General features: G+C 41.2%; 1 protein-coding gene across 2 annotated transcripts in view; it reads right to left on the bottom strand.

Annotated features, from left to right (window-relative positions):
- Positions 1–22,517, bottom strand: part of LOC145346677 (nucleolar protein 4-like) — a 374,023-nt gene that overhangs the window by 345,260 nt on the left and 6,246 nt on the right. For both annotated transcript variants that reach the window (XM_080194262.1, XM_080194263.1), the window contains exon 2: positions 14,674–14,823. In XM_080194262.1, coding sequence (XP_080050388.1) covers positions 14,674–14,823 — 150 coding nt within the window. The remainder of the gene's footprint in view (positions 1–14,673; positions 14,824–22,517) is intronic.

Raw genomic sequence — 22,517 nt, 5'->3', positions numbered from 1 at the left:
CTGACTGACAATCTTAAACTGGGTATCAGTGTAGTTCTTAACACGCTGGGGATTATTTAACACCACCTTCTCAGGGCAATGCCTTGACCAATCAAGCTCAAATTGACTGGTTTAAATTTCAAGCAATGCTTGATAGTAAACTGTCAATCAATTGATAAACTGTCTTCTTGCCAATCAATCAACACCTTCTTCTCATACAGGATAAGTTGTTATTTCCCCCTTATGAATCACTGTTTTTGTGTGTCCCGATGAGTACAAGAAGAAAAGCTTCAACATGTCTAGTTTTTCAGCAGTACTCAATTTCTGTACTACCAAACGACTATATAGGTAAATAATAGTTCAAAATAAAAAGATAAACAAGAAGTTAATTACAGGGGATTGAGGGATAAGTGGGTTCCCATCTCTGTGTTTCTGTCTGCTGCAAGCAGTTTAGTTTCAAATAAGCTGACTGCAGAGAACATCTCTTTCAATCTGAATTCAATTGAATTTCTGTATCCTGGCTAAAATAGTTTACATCCTTTGATAATTGAAGGATTCTATTAACAGACAGCTGGATTTCTGGGTTCGTCAAGCTGAAAAGATATGTTCCTTGATGCAACATTGCAGAATTAAAGAACATTAGAATCTGGAGAGTTCTGATCAAGGTGGCTATATTCAGTACATTAGTGACATGTGTGTTGAACTCAGCCTACAACCGTGGGATAACTGGAGGAGGTTTCAAAGAACAACCTTGCCAAAAGTAAGCAGAAAGCTCAAGAAATTGCAACCCTTTATTAATCCGAAAACAGTCCTCAGACCAAGTGTCCAATCTTCCAATTTCTTAAGAATCTGACCTGGAGGTTTTGTTTTGGTGTTTAGGTCAAATGGGTTTAGAAGAAAATTTGAGCTAATATATTTGGTTTAGAGTGTAAATAATCATGTTCATTGTACTTTGAATGTGTTTAAAGTAACTGGTTAGTTAAGATGGAGTATAGTTATTAATATTCATGTTTTTTGATTTTTGTGCAATAAAATTAATTTTATTGCAAAGTGAATGTTCTGGCTTCATTCTTTGAGTAAACAACTGGGGGGTTTTCCCAAAAATATTATTGCTCCTGAATGAGATCATAACGGGAGCTATTCACTTATAATGTTTCATGCTGTGAATAAATCTAAAACAAAGTACGGATTGACATCTGGATTTCTAACTTCACCAACTGACAGTCAGAACCACGGAATCCCTACAATGCAGAAAGAGGCCATCCAGCCCATTGAGTCTGCACCAACCCTCTGAAAGAGCATCTCATTCCGGCCCTTCCCTCCCGCCTTCTCCCCATAACCTTGTGTATTTAACATGGCTAATCCACCTAACCTACCCATTTTTTGATGGTGGGAGGAAACTAAAGCACCCGGAGGAAACTCATGCAAACACGGAGAACATGTAAACATCACACAGTCACTCAAGGCAGCAATCGAATCCAGGTCCCTGGCACTGTGAGACAGCAGTGCGAATTACTGTGCTCTGTACCACATGATGGCAGAGAATGATTGCCAAAAGGTGAAGATTGAAAACTAAGAATATTTTCAGACAGGTCACAATCTGAAGTTTTTGTGAAGATGGCTGAAAACAAGTATAAATTATCAGAGTCTGATTACTTGCCAATGTTCTCAAAATTTGAACCTTATTACCAGTGGAAAAATGAAGTGGATATGTGACATGGGTTACTTTTCTACCAAAAGGAAACACAATATCACCTTGACATTCCCAGTTCCTGACAAAAATGAAACCAGAAGTATTTTGTGAGCTGGATGCTTTGTCAGTGGGATACTGAGGAAGCTCTGGCTGTTCTATTAAGTTTAATGGATGAAATATACTGGAAAGATTATCCAATAAATGTCAATGAGACATGGACAGGCTTTGATAGATTTCTAAGGATGAACAGTCATTCCATGGGAGGAATATTAACAGGCTGCATAAAAGACTGAAGAAATTCCATTTGGAGGTTCCTTATTTAGTGTTCAAACTTAAATTATAACCAAATGCATTGTCGAGAATATGGATATTCATTTTTTTTCTTTTTTATTGATCTGTTTTGAAATACTGTTTTACACATTAATTGTTGTTTTAACGAAAAAGAAAGGAATCTTAATTATACAAATTAATGTTAAGTTTATAAAGGTGGAGGATATCGATTGGATGATTGCTTGAGCACATAAAAAAAAGATTTATTTTGACACTGGTAGGGGAGTAAAATTGAGTAATCAGCATGATGGGAATTTTCCCCTATTAGTCTTCAACTTCACCAACTGGCTATCAGAAGTTTAACAACTGACCCATTACAATTTCCTCATGTGGACACTCAACTGGGAATCTGGAGCTGGTTTGAATTTCTAATTTCGCTCCTCTTACTGCCCAGGAATGGAGGGGGGAACTATGACGCACAGCATTAAAAATGCCACTGCCATTTAAGGAGGCATGGGGCTTTCTGTGAAAGCAGTGGCCAAAACGTTTGGGAGTGTCAGCAACTTGAAAGCTCCCGGATTGTTAGATTTCTTCCTGGACAATGTCTTGATTGAAATGAGGGCCACAGGATTAAGCACAATGTGAGTAAAGAGTGTCCTAACAGGATGGTTCAGTCTGTATAGGAAGGTGGAAGAGGCAGTTAGTAGTATCTCCTCCAAGAACTGTCAGCAATCACATCAAATGATTAGCCAAGGTGTAATGGCATAAAGGCCTAGATTATACAAATATTACTAACTACCTTATCTGTCACAGACTTGTTTTTCTCCACACCTGCATTTCAAGGAAATTCATTTAATGCAAAGAGCAGCAGCAATGGGATTCTTTCAAAAAAAAGTAAGTGTCAAATTTGCATAAAAACTGAAGTAAATCTCGCTGTCTTTTTCAGCAGGATTTTCAAAAGGAATCTCCTACACTCTGTGCAATGTAGAGTGCACAAGTGTGAATCACGCCAAAAAGCTGTGGATGGGGTAGTGGAAATACTCCCCATCCCCACCGTTCTCCACCCCCTCCTCCCCCACAGAGGTTCAGCACTATTGATCCTGTCCCATTAGGCTCTGCCCCCTTGGTAGTGCTCGATGCCCAGTGGCATAAGGTTTGGGCAACACAGTTACAAATGAGCTCTAATTTTTAGAAGATGGAAATTGAAAAGTCAAGCAGGTCTCTTTGCAAAGCATCATCTTAACTTGCAACCACTCTTAATTCGCATAGCCTGCTGCCAGCCTTCAAGGACAATTAATTAAAGAGCCAATGCAATTGCTCATGCATTTCCATCCTAAACTTCGGCACCTCTCTAAACTGTCGTCCTTTAAGACACTTCTCAAAATTGCATTACATTTGGTTATTTGTCCGAACTTCTCATGTGACTCAAAAGTTAAATGCTGTTAGTTAACACTCATGTGAATTGTCTTGGAATGTTTTACCACAGTAAATATACAACATAGTTAGCTTCTGTTGTCATTATCATTCATGGATGCATGCACTCGCACATGGGCATGTGTTTCTGCAAGGTACTGAATGTTGTTTTCTTTCAATCCAAATAAACATTTTACCATAACAATCATGAGAAAGACAACCAGAAGAGGAATGCCAGTGAAAATTCAGTCAATAGGAAGCAATTGCTTTATGCAACATAAGCAAACAGAAATTAGCCTTTGGGAAGATGCAGATTGATGCTGGTATGACAACAAAGATTGGCACAGCTGAATAAGGTTCATCATATGGAGTTTCAGACAGTTGTTGAAACCCTGGAAAAGGTTCAAAGGAAGGTTTCTATGAAGAATCCCTACAGAAAAATCCTTCATTATCATGTTAGGCTGAGAAATATTTGCAGATTTCGGAGCATTGCTTGAATGCAAAAGAAACATGGGGCAGCATACTCCAGCTGTATTGCGACTGGCACGATTGCTTTGGGGCCTCGTGGGGTCAGAGAATTGCAGGGGACGGGACTAGGCCATTTAGTGACAGCAGGAAATCCCTTGGGGATTCTCCCAGCCTCCACGTCTGGATGTAATCTGGTTTCCATCCAGCCAGGGCCAGGAACCACATTAGCAGATGTGAATATTCATTTAAATGTTCGTTTAAATATGCTTGGCCGATTTCAAGCCGGATTTTGCCTGCTCCCAAGGTTCTTCACCCCTTGGGCCCAGCAGGAACCCGGCATAGATCACTACTGGTCTCCACAAACAATGACCAGGCATGATGGCCACACTCAGGCCTGGAAGCCACTGAAGCCCCTGGGTGGCCAGTGAAATGGCTGGGCAGTGCCCACCTAACAATGCCCTCTGACACCCTGATAGTTCTGCCAGGGTGTCAGAGACAGAGCAGGAAGGGAGCAGGGCATGATAGGGGAGCAATTGGCGCTGCCAGGAGTCAGAGCCTAGGGGATAGGGCACTAATGAAGCAGGGCATGAACAGGGATGTCATAAAGGGGACCCATTGATAGGCCCCCAATGCCAGCGATCTATAGTCAGGACAAAGAGAGTGAACTGGCTGCAATTAATGTTGGGGAGGGGAAATCAATGGGTGAGGAGGGGGGTTCCTGACATCTGTGGGGGGAGGGGGGTTCCTGACATCTGTGGGGGGAGGGGGGTTCCTGACATCTGTGGGGGGAGGGGGGTTCCTGACATCTGTGGGGGGAGGGGGGTTCCTGACATCTGTGGGGGGAGGGGGAGGGATTTTCAATTTCATTCTGAGATTGGGACACCCTTTAAAAACAGACCTGATCTCTATAAGGCTGAGCTTGCAATGTGTTTAGGTCCCATCCTTCTCAGAACTGGTGCAAAACTTGCTCCTTTTCCAAAAAGTGACTAAGTGCAGAAAGTTTGCGATCTGACTCGCAGTGGACTTGTCTGGTGCACTGCACCAGTTTTCTTGCCCAAAATGACATGTAGACAATTGAGGGGAAATTCCCACCTCATCATATAAGAACTTAGCTCAAATATTTGACTACAAAGGACTGCAGGCAATTTTCCCAGAAATAAACTAAGTTCCCATTTTTGGGCGTACTTAGTTGGATGAAGTTTTGTTACTCTGTGCTTTACAGAGACCACCGGGAGATTCAATCCAGTAAGGGGAGGATGGGGCCAGTATCAGCGTGCTGAGAAGGCCACTGCACATAAGCCGAAGTGGACTGTAGGGAGATTTGCGTATGCGCACTGGTCCCCTCTCCCACTGCAGGCCTTCTGATATAATCCCCAACCCCCTTCCCGACCACCAGCTTCTCCAAATTCCCACCCCCAATCATCAGCCTGCCTGACCCTCCCATGATAGTCTCAACCCCACCACCTCCCCACTAATAGGTCTCTTCCCCCACCCCTCCGGATCAACCCCGACCCCCACCCATGGCCAGCCTGACTCCCCCAACTCCCATGGCCAGCCCCGATCGCTTCCTCCCTCCCTCTCCCGCCAATCCCTAATGTAGAGTGTGCATCAGTACCCGCACACCACCACCAATCAGTCCCATCACCCAGTAGGCACCCCCCTATCCTCACACTGCCCAAGGAGCATCCCAATCCCGCGCCGAGCCTCGGGGAGAGGGGGAGGGCCTCAATGATCTCTGTTCCCACTAGCAAGGTGATCAAGCTTGATCCCCATTGATGGGGACCAGCTTTTGTTCCTGCTGGTGGGAACCTCTCCCAGCAAGGGCTAGGGGAAACATTAGTCAGTCCAGACGGTAATGAGACGGAAATTCAGATCTCCATCTGATAATCAGGCTCACGCTGATTTCCAGCGCAAGGCTGATTATGTTGAAAAAAATGGCCTGAGAAAGTCATGAAAACTGGACACCAGTCGCAACTCCTGCTACAGGCCTCCTCCTGATATTTCCTGGCCTGCTGGCTAGTCGAGCAGCAAAGTGGGCCGGGAAAATCATGCCATGTGTTAGTATGGGAGAACAAGCAACTGTTAAAAGACAATTCACTGATCTATCCTTTATAAGTGATCAGAATAAAATTGTATTCCATATTAATTTAAGAGTCACATATTTGAGTTCAAAACAGAAATCCTTAACAAAGTCAATTATATAGAGGCGAACTAGCTACATTTGATTGGGTAAAGTGACTAAATGGCAAAGAAACAGTGGGAAACATTTACATTTTGGTTGCTTCACTGTAAACAGCTCCAAGGTATCGTCCTGTTTCACCCCACATTAGCCTCTAAATAACAAAGGAACAGAGGGACTCTCATCAGAGAATCAATTCACCAGGCTCCTTCAACAATCTCTTCCAAAGCTACGACCTCTACTGCCTAGAACAGGGGCCAGCAACCTTTCAGAAGTGGCATTCTCCCTCGTCCCCCTCTCTTCCCCTCCATGTTCTCACCCTCTATATTCCCTCTTGCTCTCCCTCTCTCATCCCCACATCTCGCCCTCTCTCCTTCTCATCCCCACCCACTGTCCTCCCTCCCCACCCACATTCTCCACTCACCCCACCCGTTCTCCCTGCACCCTTCCACCCCCTCTCATCCACTCACCCCAGCTCCCCATCCCCTCGTCCCCTCTCCCTCCAGCCTTCCACTCTCCTTCCCGCCCCCACTCTCACCTTTCCCCCCCCCCACTCCCAACTACTATACTTGACTGGTCCTCCAAAGCAACACTCACCTGTCTCTCCTTTAAATGATCCACATGCTTCTGCACTCTATTTCCTGGAACATTGATGGTATGGGCCCAGTCTTTCCTACATCTTCATCCAGAATCCACATTGGACCTCTCCCAAAGTTCCTTGCAAAAGCCACGTCACGCACCTGGAAGTTCCCTCTGTTTTGTTTGAATTGTGACACACCTTCTGGGCGCCCTTCTTTCTCTCCACCCTCACAGCCCATTTTGGAAATATGAGATCCAGGAACATCTGAAGGTGCCTACCATCAATAGTTCAATGGGGGACCCTGTGGTGGCATGAGGGATCTTCCTGTAAGTCACCTGAAACCTCAAAATTTTGGTTTGCAGGGATCCTGAGACTGCTTTTTCATCTTAAAGGTCTGGACTGCTTGCTCTGGCAACCCATTGGACATTGGATAATAAGGTGTTATTTTATCTTGTTGAACACCACTTGATTGTAAAAGATAATGAAATTCCTCACAAATGAAAGTTGAACCATTGTTTGACACCAGACCTCCGGAACCTCTGACTGGCAAACTCTGCCGCAACTTCTCTATCATCGCTATCGAGGCTGGGAACCTCATCACATCCATCCATTTTGAATGAGCATCGACAATGATAAGGAACATGGTAGCTAGAAAGAGTCCTGCAAAATCAACATGGATTCATGTCTATGGCTGACCAGACCATTTCCAAGGGTGTAGCTGGGCTGACGGGGGTTGGTGCTGCTGCAGCTGACATAGGTCATACTGCTTGACCACCCTCTTGATGTCTTTACTCAGACCAGGCCAACAGATGTAGCTACGTGCCAACATCTTCATCTTCGTCTCCTCAAAACAACATTCAGTCCTCTACACTCAACTCCTCTTTTCAGTTTTGATGGGGCCAAAACTGTTCAGACTTGTCATTTTTCCAACCATGGAGGACCATTCTTTTTATCTTTGCCAACGCTCTGTCTCTCTGTGTCCACGCCCTGATTGGCTGGGCAGTACAATCTCTTGGGGCACTGCATGAATGGCAGACAACATAAGGCATCTGCGTTCAAAATGGAGTACCCAGTCTGTGCTGGAATGAATACTCATGGGCTACTAACAACTGTGTTGAACCCTGGCTGAGGCAAAGGAAAGAATGGTTTTATCCACCTTGAATAACGGTTTGTGATACATTACTATCATGAAGTGCCAGCTATATATGTACTGGTGAAATATTTTTACCCTATACACCACTGCAAACTTTTTTTCAATCTGGAAGTTGCCTCTCTCTGCATCTGCCAAGGTCCTGGAGGCAAAGGTCACAATCCACACTGTTCCATCTCCCATCCTGTGTCATAGCTTTGCCCCCATGCCATACAGTGACGCATCACATTTTAACTCAAGGGTCTTCTTCAGGTAAAAATGCAACAAGTCTGAAGATTGCAGGCCGATTTTGAATTTTTCAAAGGCCTCTTTCTGGTTTTGTCCCAATATAATAATTGATTATTATAAATTGAAAAATTGATAATTTTTCAACAGCCAATATAGAGGTATTAACAGATTGAGTATTAAACTCCCATAATAATTTACCATACCCAAGAAAGACTTCAGTTCAGAAACATGATGAGGCACTGGTGACCTTTTCCGCTGAAGGGCACAATCTTTGAGCACTGACCTATTACATGACCACGGAAGCCCGAAAGTTACACTTTCCTCATTTGAACCTTATTCCTGCATCCCTAAACCTTGTCAGTACCTCGTGGAGGTTTGGGTAATGCTTCTCTTGGGACGTTCTTCATCATCTAGGTACATCAATACCTTAGGTACACCCTGCAGCAAACTCTCCATGGTTTACTGGAAAATGGCACAAGCTGATGGAATGCCAAAGGGCAACCGGGTGTACTGGTACAGATCCTTGAATATTTATTGTCACATACTTCCTTGAGTCATTATCCAGCTTCAACTGCTGGTACGTGTGGCTCACAGAGAGTTTGGTCTATCATTTTCCTCCTGCTACCTTTGTGTATGGGTCCTGAATTTTTAGAATTGGATTACCATCCAGCTTGACCACTTGGTTCATTTATAGTTTCTGCAGATACAAGCTGTTCTATCTGGCTTCACCAAGGGAACAATAGGGCTGTCAATCTGAGAATTGTACTGGCCTTATTCCCAATTCTTCTGACTGCTTCAGCTCCACCTTGACTCGTTCATGCAAAGCATATGGCACCAGCCGAGATCTAAAAAATTTTGGAGTGGAGTCCAAATTAACATAGATCTTGAATCTGACACCCTATATTTTCCCCAGTTTGTTACAACAAACCTCTTGGTATTTCCTTAAAACCTCTTGGAAGTTATTGTCAGTTATGCTGAAGATCTCCAATTTAATTCTATCTGGTCCCAACAGGATAAGCCCCTGATCATTGAATTCTCTGTATATGTAGCTAACCTCTAAAAGTGTCTTTCAATGTAATTTCTCGGGTACCAGCTTTCAGGTATTTACATGTATGCGCTCCCAGCACAGTGGCAGAAGCTCCAGTATCTACTTCCATGCAGATCGAAAGCCATCTCCCCACAACTCAATTACAATGGGAGCTGATTTACACATACTCAGATTATTCAATTGTGACACCATGAGCTTGTCTTTGGAGCTGCTTTGCAAGTCACCCTTTATATTTTCAGAGTTGTTTTCTTTCTCTGCACTGAATGCAGATGTGACTTTCCTGGTTACATTTGAAACACACAATGCTCTTATATCTAGACACTTCATGATGGCGTTCCCCCTGCACTGGTAACATTCTTCCACTCTACAAATTGACTACCCCTTCTATTCTTTTGTCACCTCCCTTATTTACTGCTTCCATTTGTGCAGTCTTCTGCACCCTCATCTTCGGCCTCAAAATAACTAGGGGTTCCTTCCCTCAAGCCAATTCACCTTTCAATGCTGCATGCTCTGTAGTTTCAACTCGTCCTGCTCAACATTCTCTATAATAATTTGTGCAATCTCCATGGCTTTGGACAATGCAATATCCATTTCTTCCCTCTCTTCCTCCCTCGTCCAGACCTCCCCTCCCTCAGCCCTCATTCTTCTGTCCCCCTTCCACCCTTTCTTTCCCTCTCTCCCTCCCCACTTCCACCCTCTCTCCTTTCTTTCATTTCCCCCTCCCCTCTCTCATCCACCCTCCCTCTCCTTTTCCTCTCCCCTTACACTCCCCCTTCTGAATTCGGAAATTGGAGGGAGAGAAGGGTGAACAGTTTGAAAACCAAAGGGAGAGAAAGTTTTAGAATTTTGAAACAGGAGGGAGATGGGGAAGAGAGAAATTTGGAGATTTAAATAAATTCAGATTTTGAACAATGAATGTCTTTGTATTTTTCAATGGCAGTTGGTGATCGCATTGGATAGCTTTTGAGCACCTGCGATAGCTTTAAGTGTGCATGATAGCTTCAAACAAAAGATGCTCAACAGCATCAACTGTACCATTCAATGCATTTAATGTCAAAGATGACTAAATGCTGCTGATCTTTTATCAAAACTCATTCTAAATCATAACATTTGGATGTCAAATGATGGCTGATAGTTTTTGGGCACACAATGCAAACATGTCATCAATTTTTGAAGTAGAGAAGTCAATGCCTGGGATCTTGGCAGTTATCCACCGTAACATTCACATTTGAAACAAGAAACAAGAGGGTGGCTAATAATTTACAAGAACTATCCACTGACTATTTGGTTTATGGCTGAAAGCACACATGGGCAGATGGATATAATAAGGACCATGCTATCAGATTAAATGTCACCAAGCAGATCACAACAGTAGATGCTTCAGCATAGCTTTCACTGCCTGATTGGCTGGAGAAATTCTGCAGTACTCTCCAGAGCATATCTCACAATTCATCATGGTCTGATGAATCCTGTACAACCCTACAATCATGAGAATATAGCCCTTGCCACCAGGTAAACAGCAAGGAAGTGAAGTGGAGGAAGAAGAGTAGGACAACCAAATTCTGTGATCAGCTTATCTGACCGTGCTTCCAGTGAACACAATCCCAATTCCTCAATCACCAACTGGTCCATACCTCATCTTCCCTTATCTCTGTTACTGACCAACACAATGCTTGGTCAGCCACAATGCTGAAGTGAAATGGGATGGCACAGTGCCAGGGATCCGAGTTCAATTCCGGCCTTGGGTCACAGTTTGTGTGGAGTTTGCACATTCTCCCCATGTCTGTGTGGGTTTTCTCTGAGTGTTCTGGTTTCCTCCCACAGTCTAAAGATGTGCGGGTTAGGTTGAATGGTGATGCTAAATTGACCCTAGTGTCAGGAGGATTAGTAGGGGTTATGTGGGGTTATGGGAATAGGGCCTGCCTGGGATAATGGTTGGTGCAGACTCAATGAGCTAAATGGCCTCCTTCTGCATTGTAGGGGTTCCAAGATGCTACGATTTTAAGAAAAGAACTAGAAAACAAACATTCCAAATCAACTTCTCAAATCAACCAGCCAATATTCTATATTAAAATTAACACATCACCCTCATACATTCACTTAGTGTGTGTCTTTCATGTACCTTTGCGTTCTCTAGTGTGTCTCTGCATTGGCATTCAAATAGCTGCAACAAGTCTGATGCAAGGCTATTGATTGTCAATGGAAAAGACTGCAGCTTACCTTGAAATTACAGCCTTGCACAGCCCTGGCCCTAAGTGGCTAGTCTTTGGATTGTCCCATTTCAGTATGGGTGGGATCAGGCTGGGTTGGCTGGCTGATAGGTAGTAGCAAAGGCAATGGTGAGGTGGTAGGAGTGGGGTATGAATGCTGTAATTCTAACAGATACCAGTAGATTAATTAACAGCAACATTGCTTAGCTTTAGCAATCTTAGCAATTGTTTTCAGAGAACAAATTGAAACATGGCATTGAGACCCTGCAAGCCATTCTGAACTCTGGTATCCCCAGTGATGATGGCTAAGCATTCATGACAGCAAGCTGAGCTTACATTATTTCAGTCACAGTAACCAAAACATTCACTGAATCACACAACTATTACAGTGCAAGAGAAGGCCATTGGGCACTTTGTTGTGTGGCTTCTGCCTGTGTTGCAAAGGAAGTTAGTATATCAGCGATTACCTTATGCTTGGATTCACAAATGTGGTAATGGAGTTGGCCACCAATTCCAAGCTGGAAATGATAAGTTTCAAGCTCTGTGAAAAGCCATGTGCAATATTGATGCTAGACTCTTCCATGTTCCTTGACAGTGACGACTGACTTTCTGTCAGGCCTGCCACTGCACCAAGTATTTCTGCCTGAATACTCATCAGCATTTTTCTGCTGCTCCATTCAATTCTTCAACTAAGTCCTCTGAAGGTGAACGCAGATGTGACCTTGCACTCCAACAAGCTGACACTCACTCTGCCCTTTCCCTAAGCCCTGCCTGCAAGTCACAAATGGCCAGTGCTTTATCATGTGCAAATCCCACCTCTAAGGTAGTCTCTAATGTACAAGCAGTGTCAGTATCTGAACTGGTGGCCATAGGCAAGAGAGAAAATAACAGCATTTCTTCATCATTAGTTTCTTCTTCCTCTTCCACATCTCACTCCTGCACCACCATCTGACCAGGTAGCAGCTCTTGGATAAGACATAGGACATAAAGGTATGTCTATAGTGAGTGGGCTGGGAAAAGGAAGAAGTGTATACTTAGGCCATCCTAAGTACACACTTCTTAGGCTTTTAAATCAGAAAAAATTATGGGATAAGGGAAATATGGGACATGAAGAGGACATTCAGTTGCCTTCACTAGCCAAGGCTTTGGTCATGGCTTCTTCAATGATGACAAGCGCAGTCTCATCCAAAAGTGTCAGAACATACAACCATGCTTGTCTTTCACAGGTTAGGTGCAGCTGTCCACAACTATGTAAGAGAGAAGGAAGTCATTGCACTTTGATGGTATGTCTGTCATGGTGTAAAGCAAGCAATGTGTGCAAGTTGAGGAGATGTGGGTGTGAGGCATATAGCAGTGCTAAGTGGATGAGAGCAAAGTGAATCATAATTCATAGTTGATACAGATTGGTGGTAAGTAAATGAAGTGTTGTGTGCATTGAGCAATGTGTGAGGCCAATTGTTTCGTTCTAAAGAATGCATTTGAAAATGCATTCGCTCACTTTGACCATCCTTGTGAGCCACAGTCAAGACCTCAGGGCTGTACTGCCTGAATTAACCAATACAGTTATCTTCTCCCACTGCTTTTGAAGTATTTGTCTGGCAAGATTCCTGATGCCCTCTGGATGCAGAGCCTCTCAGCCTGTCCACCTCCTTCATTAAGATCTTCACTGTCTTATAGGAAACCTTGGAGCTAGCTCTCTGTCCAATTGTGCAGCTCTTGTTTCTTTCTCAAGGGAAAAAAGACATTGCTAAACTGACTTCCTACACTTTTAAGAGGTGCAATATGGCTTGAACTCATACCACCCTCTCATGATTTTGCACCTCCTGCTCAGGCATACAGCCACTCAATAGCATGTTTAGCACCGGCTGCATGTAAATCATGCAAACAAGCAGGCAGCACAAAGGTTACATACTGTATGCATCGGAAATAATGGTTAATCACGTTTACAATCCCTACACCGATTTTCAGGCCATATCAAATTTCTCAGCCTTTCTTATGGGCATTAATAGGTTTCAGACGTGCAGACAAACAGATAGTTCCTTACCTACAATAGTTAAATGTAGCGCTATAGTATTTTGTAGCGCCATAATAGTTATTATTCAAGGCTAACCATCAAGTCAAATGCCACAGTCAACTTTATTATTCATTCACAATCATATTGTCTACCTTTCAGTTGTAGTCAGAAAGACATACATGCATTGCAGAAAAAGGTTGATCCCAGATATGAGGGAAGGTTGAGTAAATTGGGCCTGTACTTATTCGAGTTTAGAAGAATGAGAGGCAACTTTATTGAGACATATAGGCTTCTCAGTGGGCTTGACAAGATAGATGCTGAAAGTTGTTTCTCCTTGTGGAAGAATCTAGGGGCAAAAAGCATAATCTCTGAGTAAGAACAAACCATTTAAATTGGTTATTACTACTCTGAGATAATGCCCTTTGCCCTTGACAGAGATGAGGAGGAACTTCTTCTCTTAGAGGGTAATGAATCCGTGGAATTCTTTACCATGGAGGATTGCGAAAGTTGGTTTGTCAGTATGTGAAAGGCTGAGATAGATAGACTTTTAATCAGTAAGGAAATCAAGGGTTGTAGGATGAAACAGGAAAGTGGAGTTTAGGATTATCATATCGGATCAGTCATGATCTCACTGAATGGCAGAGCAGGCTCAATGAGCTGAATGGCCTACTGCTGCTCTTACATCTTATGGTCTTATAGTACAACATTGGATCATGACAAGGTGACAAATGAGTGTCAGATTTTTGGATATTTTGACAATTTTTCCACAGGAAAAAAATTGGGTGAGGGGGAAGGATTGTGTTTTAAAGCAATGAAAAGCTTAACTAAAATTATAAGAAAACATGAATTTAGGAATATATCATATTGCAACTTTCTCCCAGCCTCAATGCAAACCTGGCGGCGGGAGCATTTTCAAGCTTATGCTAAGAACTTAACTTTGCTTGTGACATACAATACTTTGGAGATCTATGGACCTAAGTGAAGTCTGCTGATGCAGGGAGCCATTCCAAGAAGCCACTCCACAATTTTTATTCAGACATGGAGATATTCATGTAAGTGGCAATCTAGAATTATACCAGGACTTTCCACCATTTCACTGTGACAGCAATCTAGTCCCTTGATGCTTTTGCATACTTTTTCTTTAAATTAAGTTACAACCCTCCATGTTACATCTTTCTAAACTTGTACAAGTTGATCACCTTACCTAATACAGAAGTAACTTTTTTTAAGTGTGAAAGACTAATGCTTCTCACAGATTGCATAGCCATCAATCAACAGTAAAAATGATTAAGGTTGCCATTGTGGTTATCAATCATAATATTTCACAGTCATAACATTCAGGATGCCCTGTTGAAAATGCCATGACAACCAAAGAATAGCAGCATAAACATGGTTCATTATATAAGTCCAAAGATGAACAAATTGAGGATCAATTACTTACTGCTTTGTAGGTTCTCTTCTGACCAGCATGTTTTCGGGATTTTTCTCCATTTACTCCTATTTCAACATGCATTGAGTAAATAATATCAAAAAAATCTTCAACCACTGCAACCCGCTTTAAAGACTGTTTCTCTGTTGTAGTGACTCCATCCTGTGAATGCACAAAATAAGACTTTTTTAAGATACTTGTATTGGATGAACACAAGATCAAACAGCAAAATGCATAGTCCATTAAAAGACTTACATTTATAATATGTTAACTGGAATGTTAACATCCAAAAGTAAAAGAAAAATGTCATTGGAATTAATTTCAAAATAACATTTTTCTTTAACAGAATTTAATATCACAATATAATTGACTGCACAGAAAATTAAAACTGGCATACGCTGTCCAAAAGCAGAACTTTTCCAAAAGAGAATTACAATTAGTGAGAAGGCTATCCCAGTTTACAAAGTAGAATGGGGAGTTCACCCAATGTTCTAATCATCATTCTCCTGTTAACAAAGCTCATTCAAAACCAGGTTAACTGTTCCTTCTTCTTGGGTCTTATGGGGCTGGTGGATGCTTACAAATGATTATAATTCAAAAATATTTCATTGCTGTGAAAAGCTGAAGTTTAATAATTCTACATAAATGCCAATGTTTCTATACTCCAATTTTGTTTATTTCTGTTCAATCTCAGAATCATGTCATGGAATGGTCAGAGTACAGTAGGACACAATATAAGCCATCACATCAAGCTGTCTATAAGAACAAGTCAGCTTGTCCCACTCACCTGTCTTTTCCCTGCAGTCCTACAAATTTTCTCTTCACAGATAATTATCCAATTCTCTTTGAAAGCCACAAAAAATTGAATCTGCTTCCACTAGTCTCAGGCAATGCATTCTAGATTTGATCAATTCACTGCATAATTTTTTTTTCCCATCACCTTTAGTTCTTTTGCCAATCACCTTAAAGACTGAAAGATTATTGCCAGTGTGTCCGCAATTTCCACCTTTACTTCACTCAGGATCCTTGGATGCATCTGGCCCACAGAAGAAAACTAGAATTGGAAGTGAGTCTGAGTAATGGTGCAGTGAACATCAATTGCAGTAAAAACCCATCTAGTTCACTATTATCCTTTAGGATAAGAAATCTGCCATACTTACCTGATCTAGCCTACATGTGACTCCAAACCTACAGCAATATAGGTAACTATTAATTGCCCTCTGAAATGGCCTCACAAGTCTATCAGCTGTACTAACCCTGCTAGCACTGTGGATATACCTGTACGCTATGGACCTCAGGATTAACAGAAGATGGCTCACCAACACCTTTTCAAGGATAATTAGGACGAGCAGTAGGTGCTGGTTTTGTCAGCAACGCCCACATCTCATTGTGATTGATCAACCTTTATGAACAGCCAGCATTTGTAATATCTTCCCTTTATCAAATTTTAACCCATCCAGTGTCTGAACTATTCCTATTTCCATATGAGTTTGATGACAACTTCTTCTTTGGTAAAGATATGAAGCACTCATTTAATATTTCAGTCGTTCTCTCTATCCATAAATCTCACTTTGACCCCTAATTGGTCCCACTGCTCATTTACTCTTTGTATGATTATAAAATACTTTCCCTTTTCTGTTTGTTGCTATTCTCTTCTCAAAATCTTTCTTTGCTTCCCTTAATTTCTTTTTCACTTACCTCTGAACTTTCTATATTCATCACAGTTCTCACTCATTATCAAGCTGACTGCTGCTGTAGATACTCTTTTCCTGCTTCATCCTACTCTCCATCTCTTTTGTCATCCAGAAAGATCTGGCCTTGTTTGTCCTTCTTGGACTGTACCTGAATATCTCCTCTTTAAAGAAAGCTCATGCTTCTGTTAAGTGTTTCATTTGTCCATCCTTGATTCCAATTGACCAAAGTCAGATCTGTTCTGACCCATTGAAATTGGCCCTTGACCAATTCATCATTTTTACTCTGAACTACGCTTTGTCCTTTTCCATAGCTAACCTGAACCCTATTATACGGCAATCAATGTTCCTGTTATATTTTTAAAAGAATTGCAAGTTGCTTTAAGAGGTGATCACATGATGTAATGGTGATTGTATTAGGATGTTGTCTCAGGCTGCTGCTTTACTTTCAGATTGTACTTTATGTGGAAAACATCTCCTAGAATAAATCTGTTCTTGTTACCTTGAATTGACATGTGTAAACCACATTCTGATTTGTTAAAACCTATAACCCCTAACAATGTTAGAACATTACAGAAATAGGCAGCAAGTCAGGACTTTGTTCCATTGAGAACATTTACAGTATTTCACAGTAAAACACTTCATTGTAATGTTAATGTAAGCCTTACTTGTGACTAATAAACAAAAAAGATTAAGAAAAGATTCTGGGCGGGATTTTATGGCCTCGCTCGTCCCAAAACCACAAAATCCCACCCGATTATCAACAGACCTTTCCATGGTCCGCCCCTTGCCCACTCCAATCACCATGGTGGGCAGATGGTAAAATTCCAGCCTCTAAATCAAAGAAAAACAATGTGGTTACTCAGACTTATAATATTGGAAGGGCAGGGGAGAGCAATAACAGGATTAAAAGACCGAAGTACCAGTGCAGGAAGACAATAAAACTATTTGCAGTTTTAAAAGGAGGGTGAGGTTCCAAGCAGTATTTGGCATATTTGAAAAGAGGGATGTTTAATATATAAGTCTGGGGTCATTTGAAAAAAATATTATATATAAAGTCAACGGTTTTCAGGGCAAAAAGGGGAGTATTGAGAAAACAGTAAAAATATATATGGAGCAATCTCGAGAATCACAAGTGCATGTAAGAGATATTAGGATCCAAATTGCTCCAAAATTGGTTCATCCAGCAAAACCTGGAACCAAAATTTACGATGAGTTGACAAAGAGCCTTGAAAGGCATTACTCTCCAAAATCCATTGATCATCATGAAACAGTTCAGGTTCCGTAAAAGGAATCAAGTGGAAGGTGAAAGTATTGCTCAGTTTGTACCAGCCTTAAAAAAGCTGGCACAACATGTGTGCTTGGAGAGTCATTAGAAGATTCTCTTTGCAATTGTCTAGGTTGTGGTCTCCAAAATGAGACTATCCAAGAAAGATTGCTTACTGAACATACTTTGACTTTAAAGACAGCAGTAGAAATGACAGGGTCAAAGGAACAGGCTGCTGCAGAAGCTTAACAATTTAATGCAGGAATAAAGCTCCACACGCTGGGAACTGCCCATAAGAAGTCAAAACAGCAAACTGCATAACACAGGTTTGCCAAAATGGGCAATTCAACAAGTAAATGCTGCAGCAAGGATAGTAAATGCAAGAACCGTGGCAAAATGAGTTACACTGCAAAAGCTTATTGGCCATTCCAGAATCCCCTGAAAGGGATATTCAAAAGAAAAATATGGGTACCTTTAAGAGCAAATTGCATTCTCCAAAAGGAATTAATAACATAGCAAAAAGGAACTATGACTGTGAGGAAGTGGGTGTCCACTTCCTCACAGTCCACTTTGGTTGGAAGAGCTCCAACCAAAAGTCTTATCATGACTGGGTGGATTATATAGATTCTGGATGATTGCAAAGTTAAGTTAAATGGGCAGTCTATTAGAATGGAGGTTGACACTGGTGCTGCTGTATCTTTAATTCCTGAGACTACATAGCAACAAAAGCTGAAGCATCATCCTTTAAAACCAGCTGATGTGATTTTTAGGACACGCATGGAAGTAACTGTGGCGTTAAAAGTATACATACTGGTCAACAATCAGCTGACTAGACAAATAGTAGAGTTGCCTCTCCACGTAGTCCATGGTAATTTTCTAGCACTATTTGGGAAATCATGGTTGGAGAGGATAAAGCTTAACTGAGTGGTGTGAACAGACTATTCGATGTCAAAACAGATCTACAGCACCTTCTGGATAAATACAAGAGAAACACAACAGTGTATTTGAAAAGACACTTAGCTCAATGAAGGGAGTGAAACTCAAATTACAGTCTGATAGCTATCCAAAATGTCTCAAAGTAAGAGCTGTGCCATATGCAATTCAGCCCAAGGTGGAAGAAGAATTAGCATGACTTACTAACACAGGTACGTTAGAGCCTGTTATGAGTGACTGGGCTACCCCCATCGTACCCATTGTGAAATCAGATGATTCAGTTTGAATCTGTGGTGATTTTCAAACAATAATAAATCCAGTGTCGTGTGCTGATCAATATCCACTTCCTTTAATTGAAGATTTGTTTTCTGGGTTATCAGGTAGGCAGAAATTCAGCAAGATTCATCTTTCACAAGCATATTTAAGATGAATGTAGCCACTCAATCTCAACTATTGTTTACTATTATTACTCATAAAGGTTTCTTTTGTTATAAATAAATAGTTGCCTTTTTGAATAACATCCATATCAGCTTTATTCCAAAGTTTGATGGATCAGATTTTAAGTGGTGTCTCTAATGTGCAATGTTACCTGGATGATAATCTAAAAACAGGGCCCAGTGAACAAGAGTACCTGAATAATTTAGAAGCAACACTGGAATGTCTTCAAGCACATTGTTTGTATATCAATAAAGAAAAATGTGACTTTTTCCAGATGTCACTCCAATAGTTGGGTCACATTATTGATAGCCAAGACCTATATAAAACACTTAAAAAGATGGAAGCTATTTTAGAAGCACCATATCCGATAAGCATGATGCAATAGAGGTCCTTTTCTAGAATCAATAATTATGGCAAATTTCTTGTTAACTTAGCTACACTATTGAAGCAATTGCATAATTTACTATGTGTGAAACAGTAATAGTAACAGTAATAAGACTGGGGGTGGCATGGTGGCACAGTGGATTCGATTCCCGGCTTGGGTCACTGTCTGTGTGGAGTTTGCACATTCTCCCTGTGTCTGCGTGGATTTCCTCCAGGTGCTCAGGTTTCCTCCCACAGTCCAAAGATGTATGGGTTCAGTGGATTGGCCATGCTAAATTGCCCCTTAATGTCAGGGGGACTAGCTAGGATAAATGTATGGGGTTATGGGATGGGGCCTGGGTGGATTGTGGTTAGTGCAGACTCAATGAGCTGAATGGCCTCTTTCTGCACTGTAGGGATTCTATGACTGGACAACTGAATGTGAGAAAGCATACAAGGATATCAAAAATGCTTTGCAGAATTCTTAAGTATTGGGTCATTTTAATCGAAGCTACCATTACCACTTCACCTTCTAGAGTAGTGACAGTCACGTCACATAGAAGAATGACCAACAGCTTTTTCTTCACCTACTTTACTAGTGCATATCTAACAATGCTCAACTAGAAAAAGTATTAATATAATTTTTGGCAATGACGGTTTCATCATTATTTATATGCTCTTCATTTCACATTATTGACTGATCATCAACTCTTAACTACTATTTTTGGGCCATATAGAGGCTGACCATCTTTAGCTGCTGGTCAATTGCAAAGATTGTTACTGTTCTTACTTGCATACTCCGATGATATAAAATATCATTCATCCAATTACCACACTAATGCATTATTATGCCTACCTTTACCTACTGATTTGATTAGTCACATGCATTAGCATATAGTAAAAAGTATTGATTCTTGCACGCTATACAAAGCATACCGTACATAGAGAAAGAAAAGGAGACAGTGCAGAATGTCGTGTTACAGTTATAGCTAGGGTGTAGAGAAAAATGAACTTAGTACGAGGTAAGTTCATTCAAAAGTCTGGTGGCAACAGGGAAGAAGTTGTTCTTGAGTCAGTTGGCATGTGTCCTCAGACTTTTATATCTTTTTCCAAAACAGGATGCATGGGATTCTTGATTATGCTGACTGTTTTGCTGAGGCAGCAGGAAGTGCAGACAGAGTCCATAGATGGGAAGCTGGCTTGCATGTTCGATTGGGCTTTGTTCACAACCCTTCGTAGTTTCTTGTAGTCTTGGACAGAGCAGGAGCCATACCAAGATGTGATACAACCAGAAAGAGACTTTCTGCAGGAGTTGGTGACAGTCATAACGGACATGCTGAATTTCCTTAGCCTCCTAAGGAAGTAGAAGTGAGGTTTTTTTAACTATAGCGTTGGCATGGAGGAACCAGTACAGATTGTTGGTGATCTGGACACCTAGAGGAAATACCATCAACTAGTTTATTCATATTCTAGTAGATCATTTGCCTGTGACAGCTTCGCAACTTCAGAGACATACCAGAAATTATCCTCTAATGGGGAAGATGATGGATATTGTATTGAAAGGAACGATAGCTGGAACATATCAGATGTATCCTAATTTGAAACCACATGTGTCATGAAAGCTCAAGTTGACCATCCAAGGCAGGTGGCTATTGTGGAGAATCCAAGTGATCATTCTGCCTAGTCTGCATGAAAGTGCTCTTGAACAACTGCATATTTTTGGTGGCTGGGGTCCAGATGCTCAGATTGAAGAAAAAGTGGGACAGTGTCATTCCTGTGCACAAGAAATACACCATCATTACCTCCTTTATTTTCTTGGGAGTGGCCTAAAATGCCACGGCAATGTTTGCATGTAGATTTTGCAGGTTTCTTTGAGGATTACATGTTCTTAGTCATAATTGGCGCACACTCAAAGTAGCCAGATGTTATCATGATACCTACTACAACTGAACAAACCATTGAAAAATTTGACCATTTTTGGGTATTTTATGGAAATGCTACTGCATAACTAAGTTGAGAACTACACATGGTTTGTATTACTTCCCAGAAACCTCAGAGGCAGTAGAGCATCAACAACAATCTCAAGTTGCTGGATGAGAAGTGAAGTCAAAACAACATTCGTTTCAAAAAGGAGATTGAGTGTTGGTGCATAATTTTGCCACGAGTGAGAAAAGGATACCAGCCATAGTTTTAGCAAAACAGGTCCAATTTCTTACACAGTTCAAACTTAAGATGAACTAGTTTGATGATGTGATGCTGACCCATTGTTGTTATCTCAAAATGATTTCTCAAAACCACCTTCAGAAGTACCAACTTTTTCAGTCCCTAGAGTTGTGAACACTACTATGGAAGATTTAGTTCAACCTGAGTTACATGATGATTACTTCTATGCTATACCGAGTAAGAATGATGCAGAATTAGTTTCAAGAGAAGTGTTGACTGAAGTTCCAAATCATACTTCAAGCGTCAGGGACACCCAAATTCCAGAACATCATACACAACCAAAGATGAATAGACCATCTTCCTAATTTACTTTCTTATTGACCATGTATGATTAATGTCTAGAGTATTATTATCCTATGCAAAACATCATAGTAATTTGTTATGACCATATAAGTAAAGGGGAGGGGTGTTATATATTTACAAGGGTTGCCAGTTGCTTCAAGAGCATGATTTGATGATGTAATTGGAGTGTTGCTGCAGGCTGCTGTTTTATTTTCAGTTTGTACTCTGTACAGGGAACATCTCCTAGAACAATAAAATGCGTTGTTGTTACTTTGAATCCACATGTGCAAACCATGTTATTTTCTTTTTGTTAAAATCCACAATCTCTAACAGAGATGGGCCATTACAGTTCCTGAAATGTTCTCCTCCAACACTTAATCAATATGACCTCATTCCCTAGAACCAGATCGAACAATCCAAACCAAAAAGGAAGGAGGCAAACACATTGACCTGGAAAACCTCCCCGAACACAATTCAGAAATGTTTATCCCCGTGCCCTTTATACTATTACTAGTTCAGTCTATATTAGGATAATTAAAGTTGCTGGTTATAACTACTCTATAGTTTTACATATCTGTAATTTCTTTGCAAATGTGTTCCTCTACATCTTTACCACTAGTTTGTGGCCTACAAAATACACTCTAATGTAAAAGATACCT

This window comes from Carcharhinus amblyrhynchos, chromosome 8 (assembly GCF_965287045.1).
Source record: "Carcharhinus amblyrhynchos chromosome 8, sCarAmb.v2.hapA, whole genome shotgun sequence".
NCBI classification, from domain to species: domain Eukaryota; kingdom Metazoa; phylum Chordata; class Chondrichthyes; order Carcharhiniformes; family Carcharhinidae; genus Carcharhinus; species Carcharhinus amblyrhynchos.
This window is presented reverse-complemented; position numbering and strand designations above follow the sequence as displayed.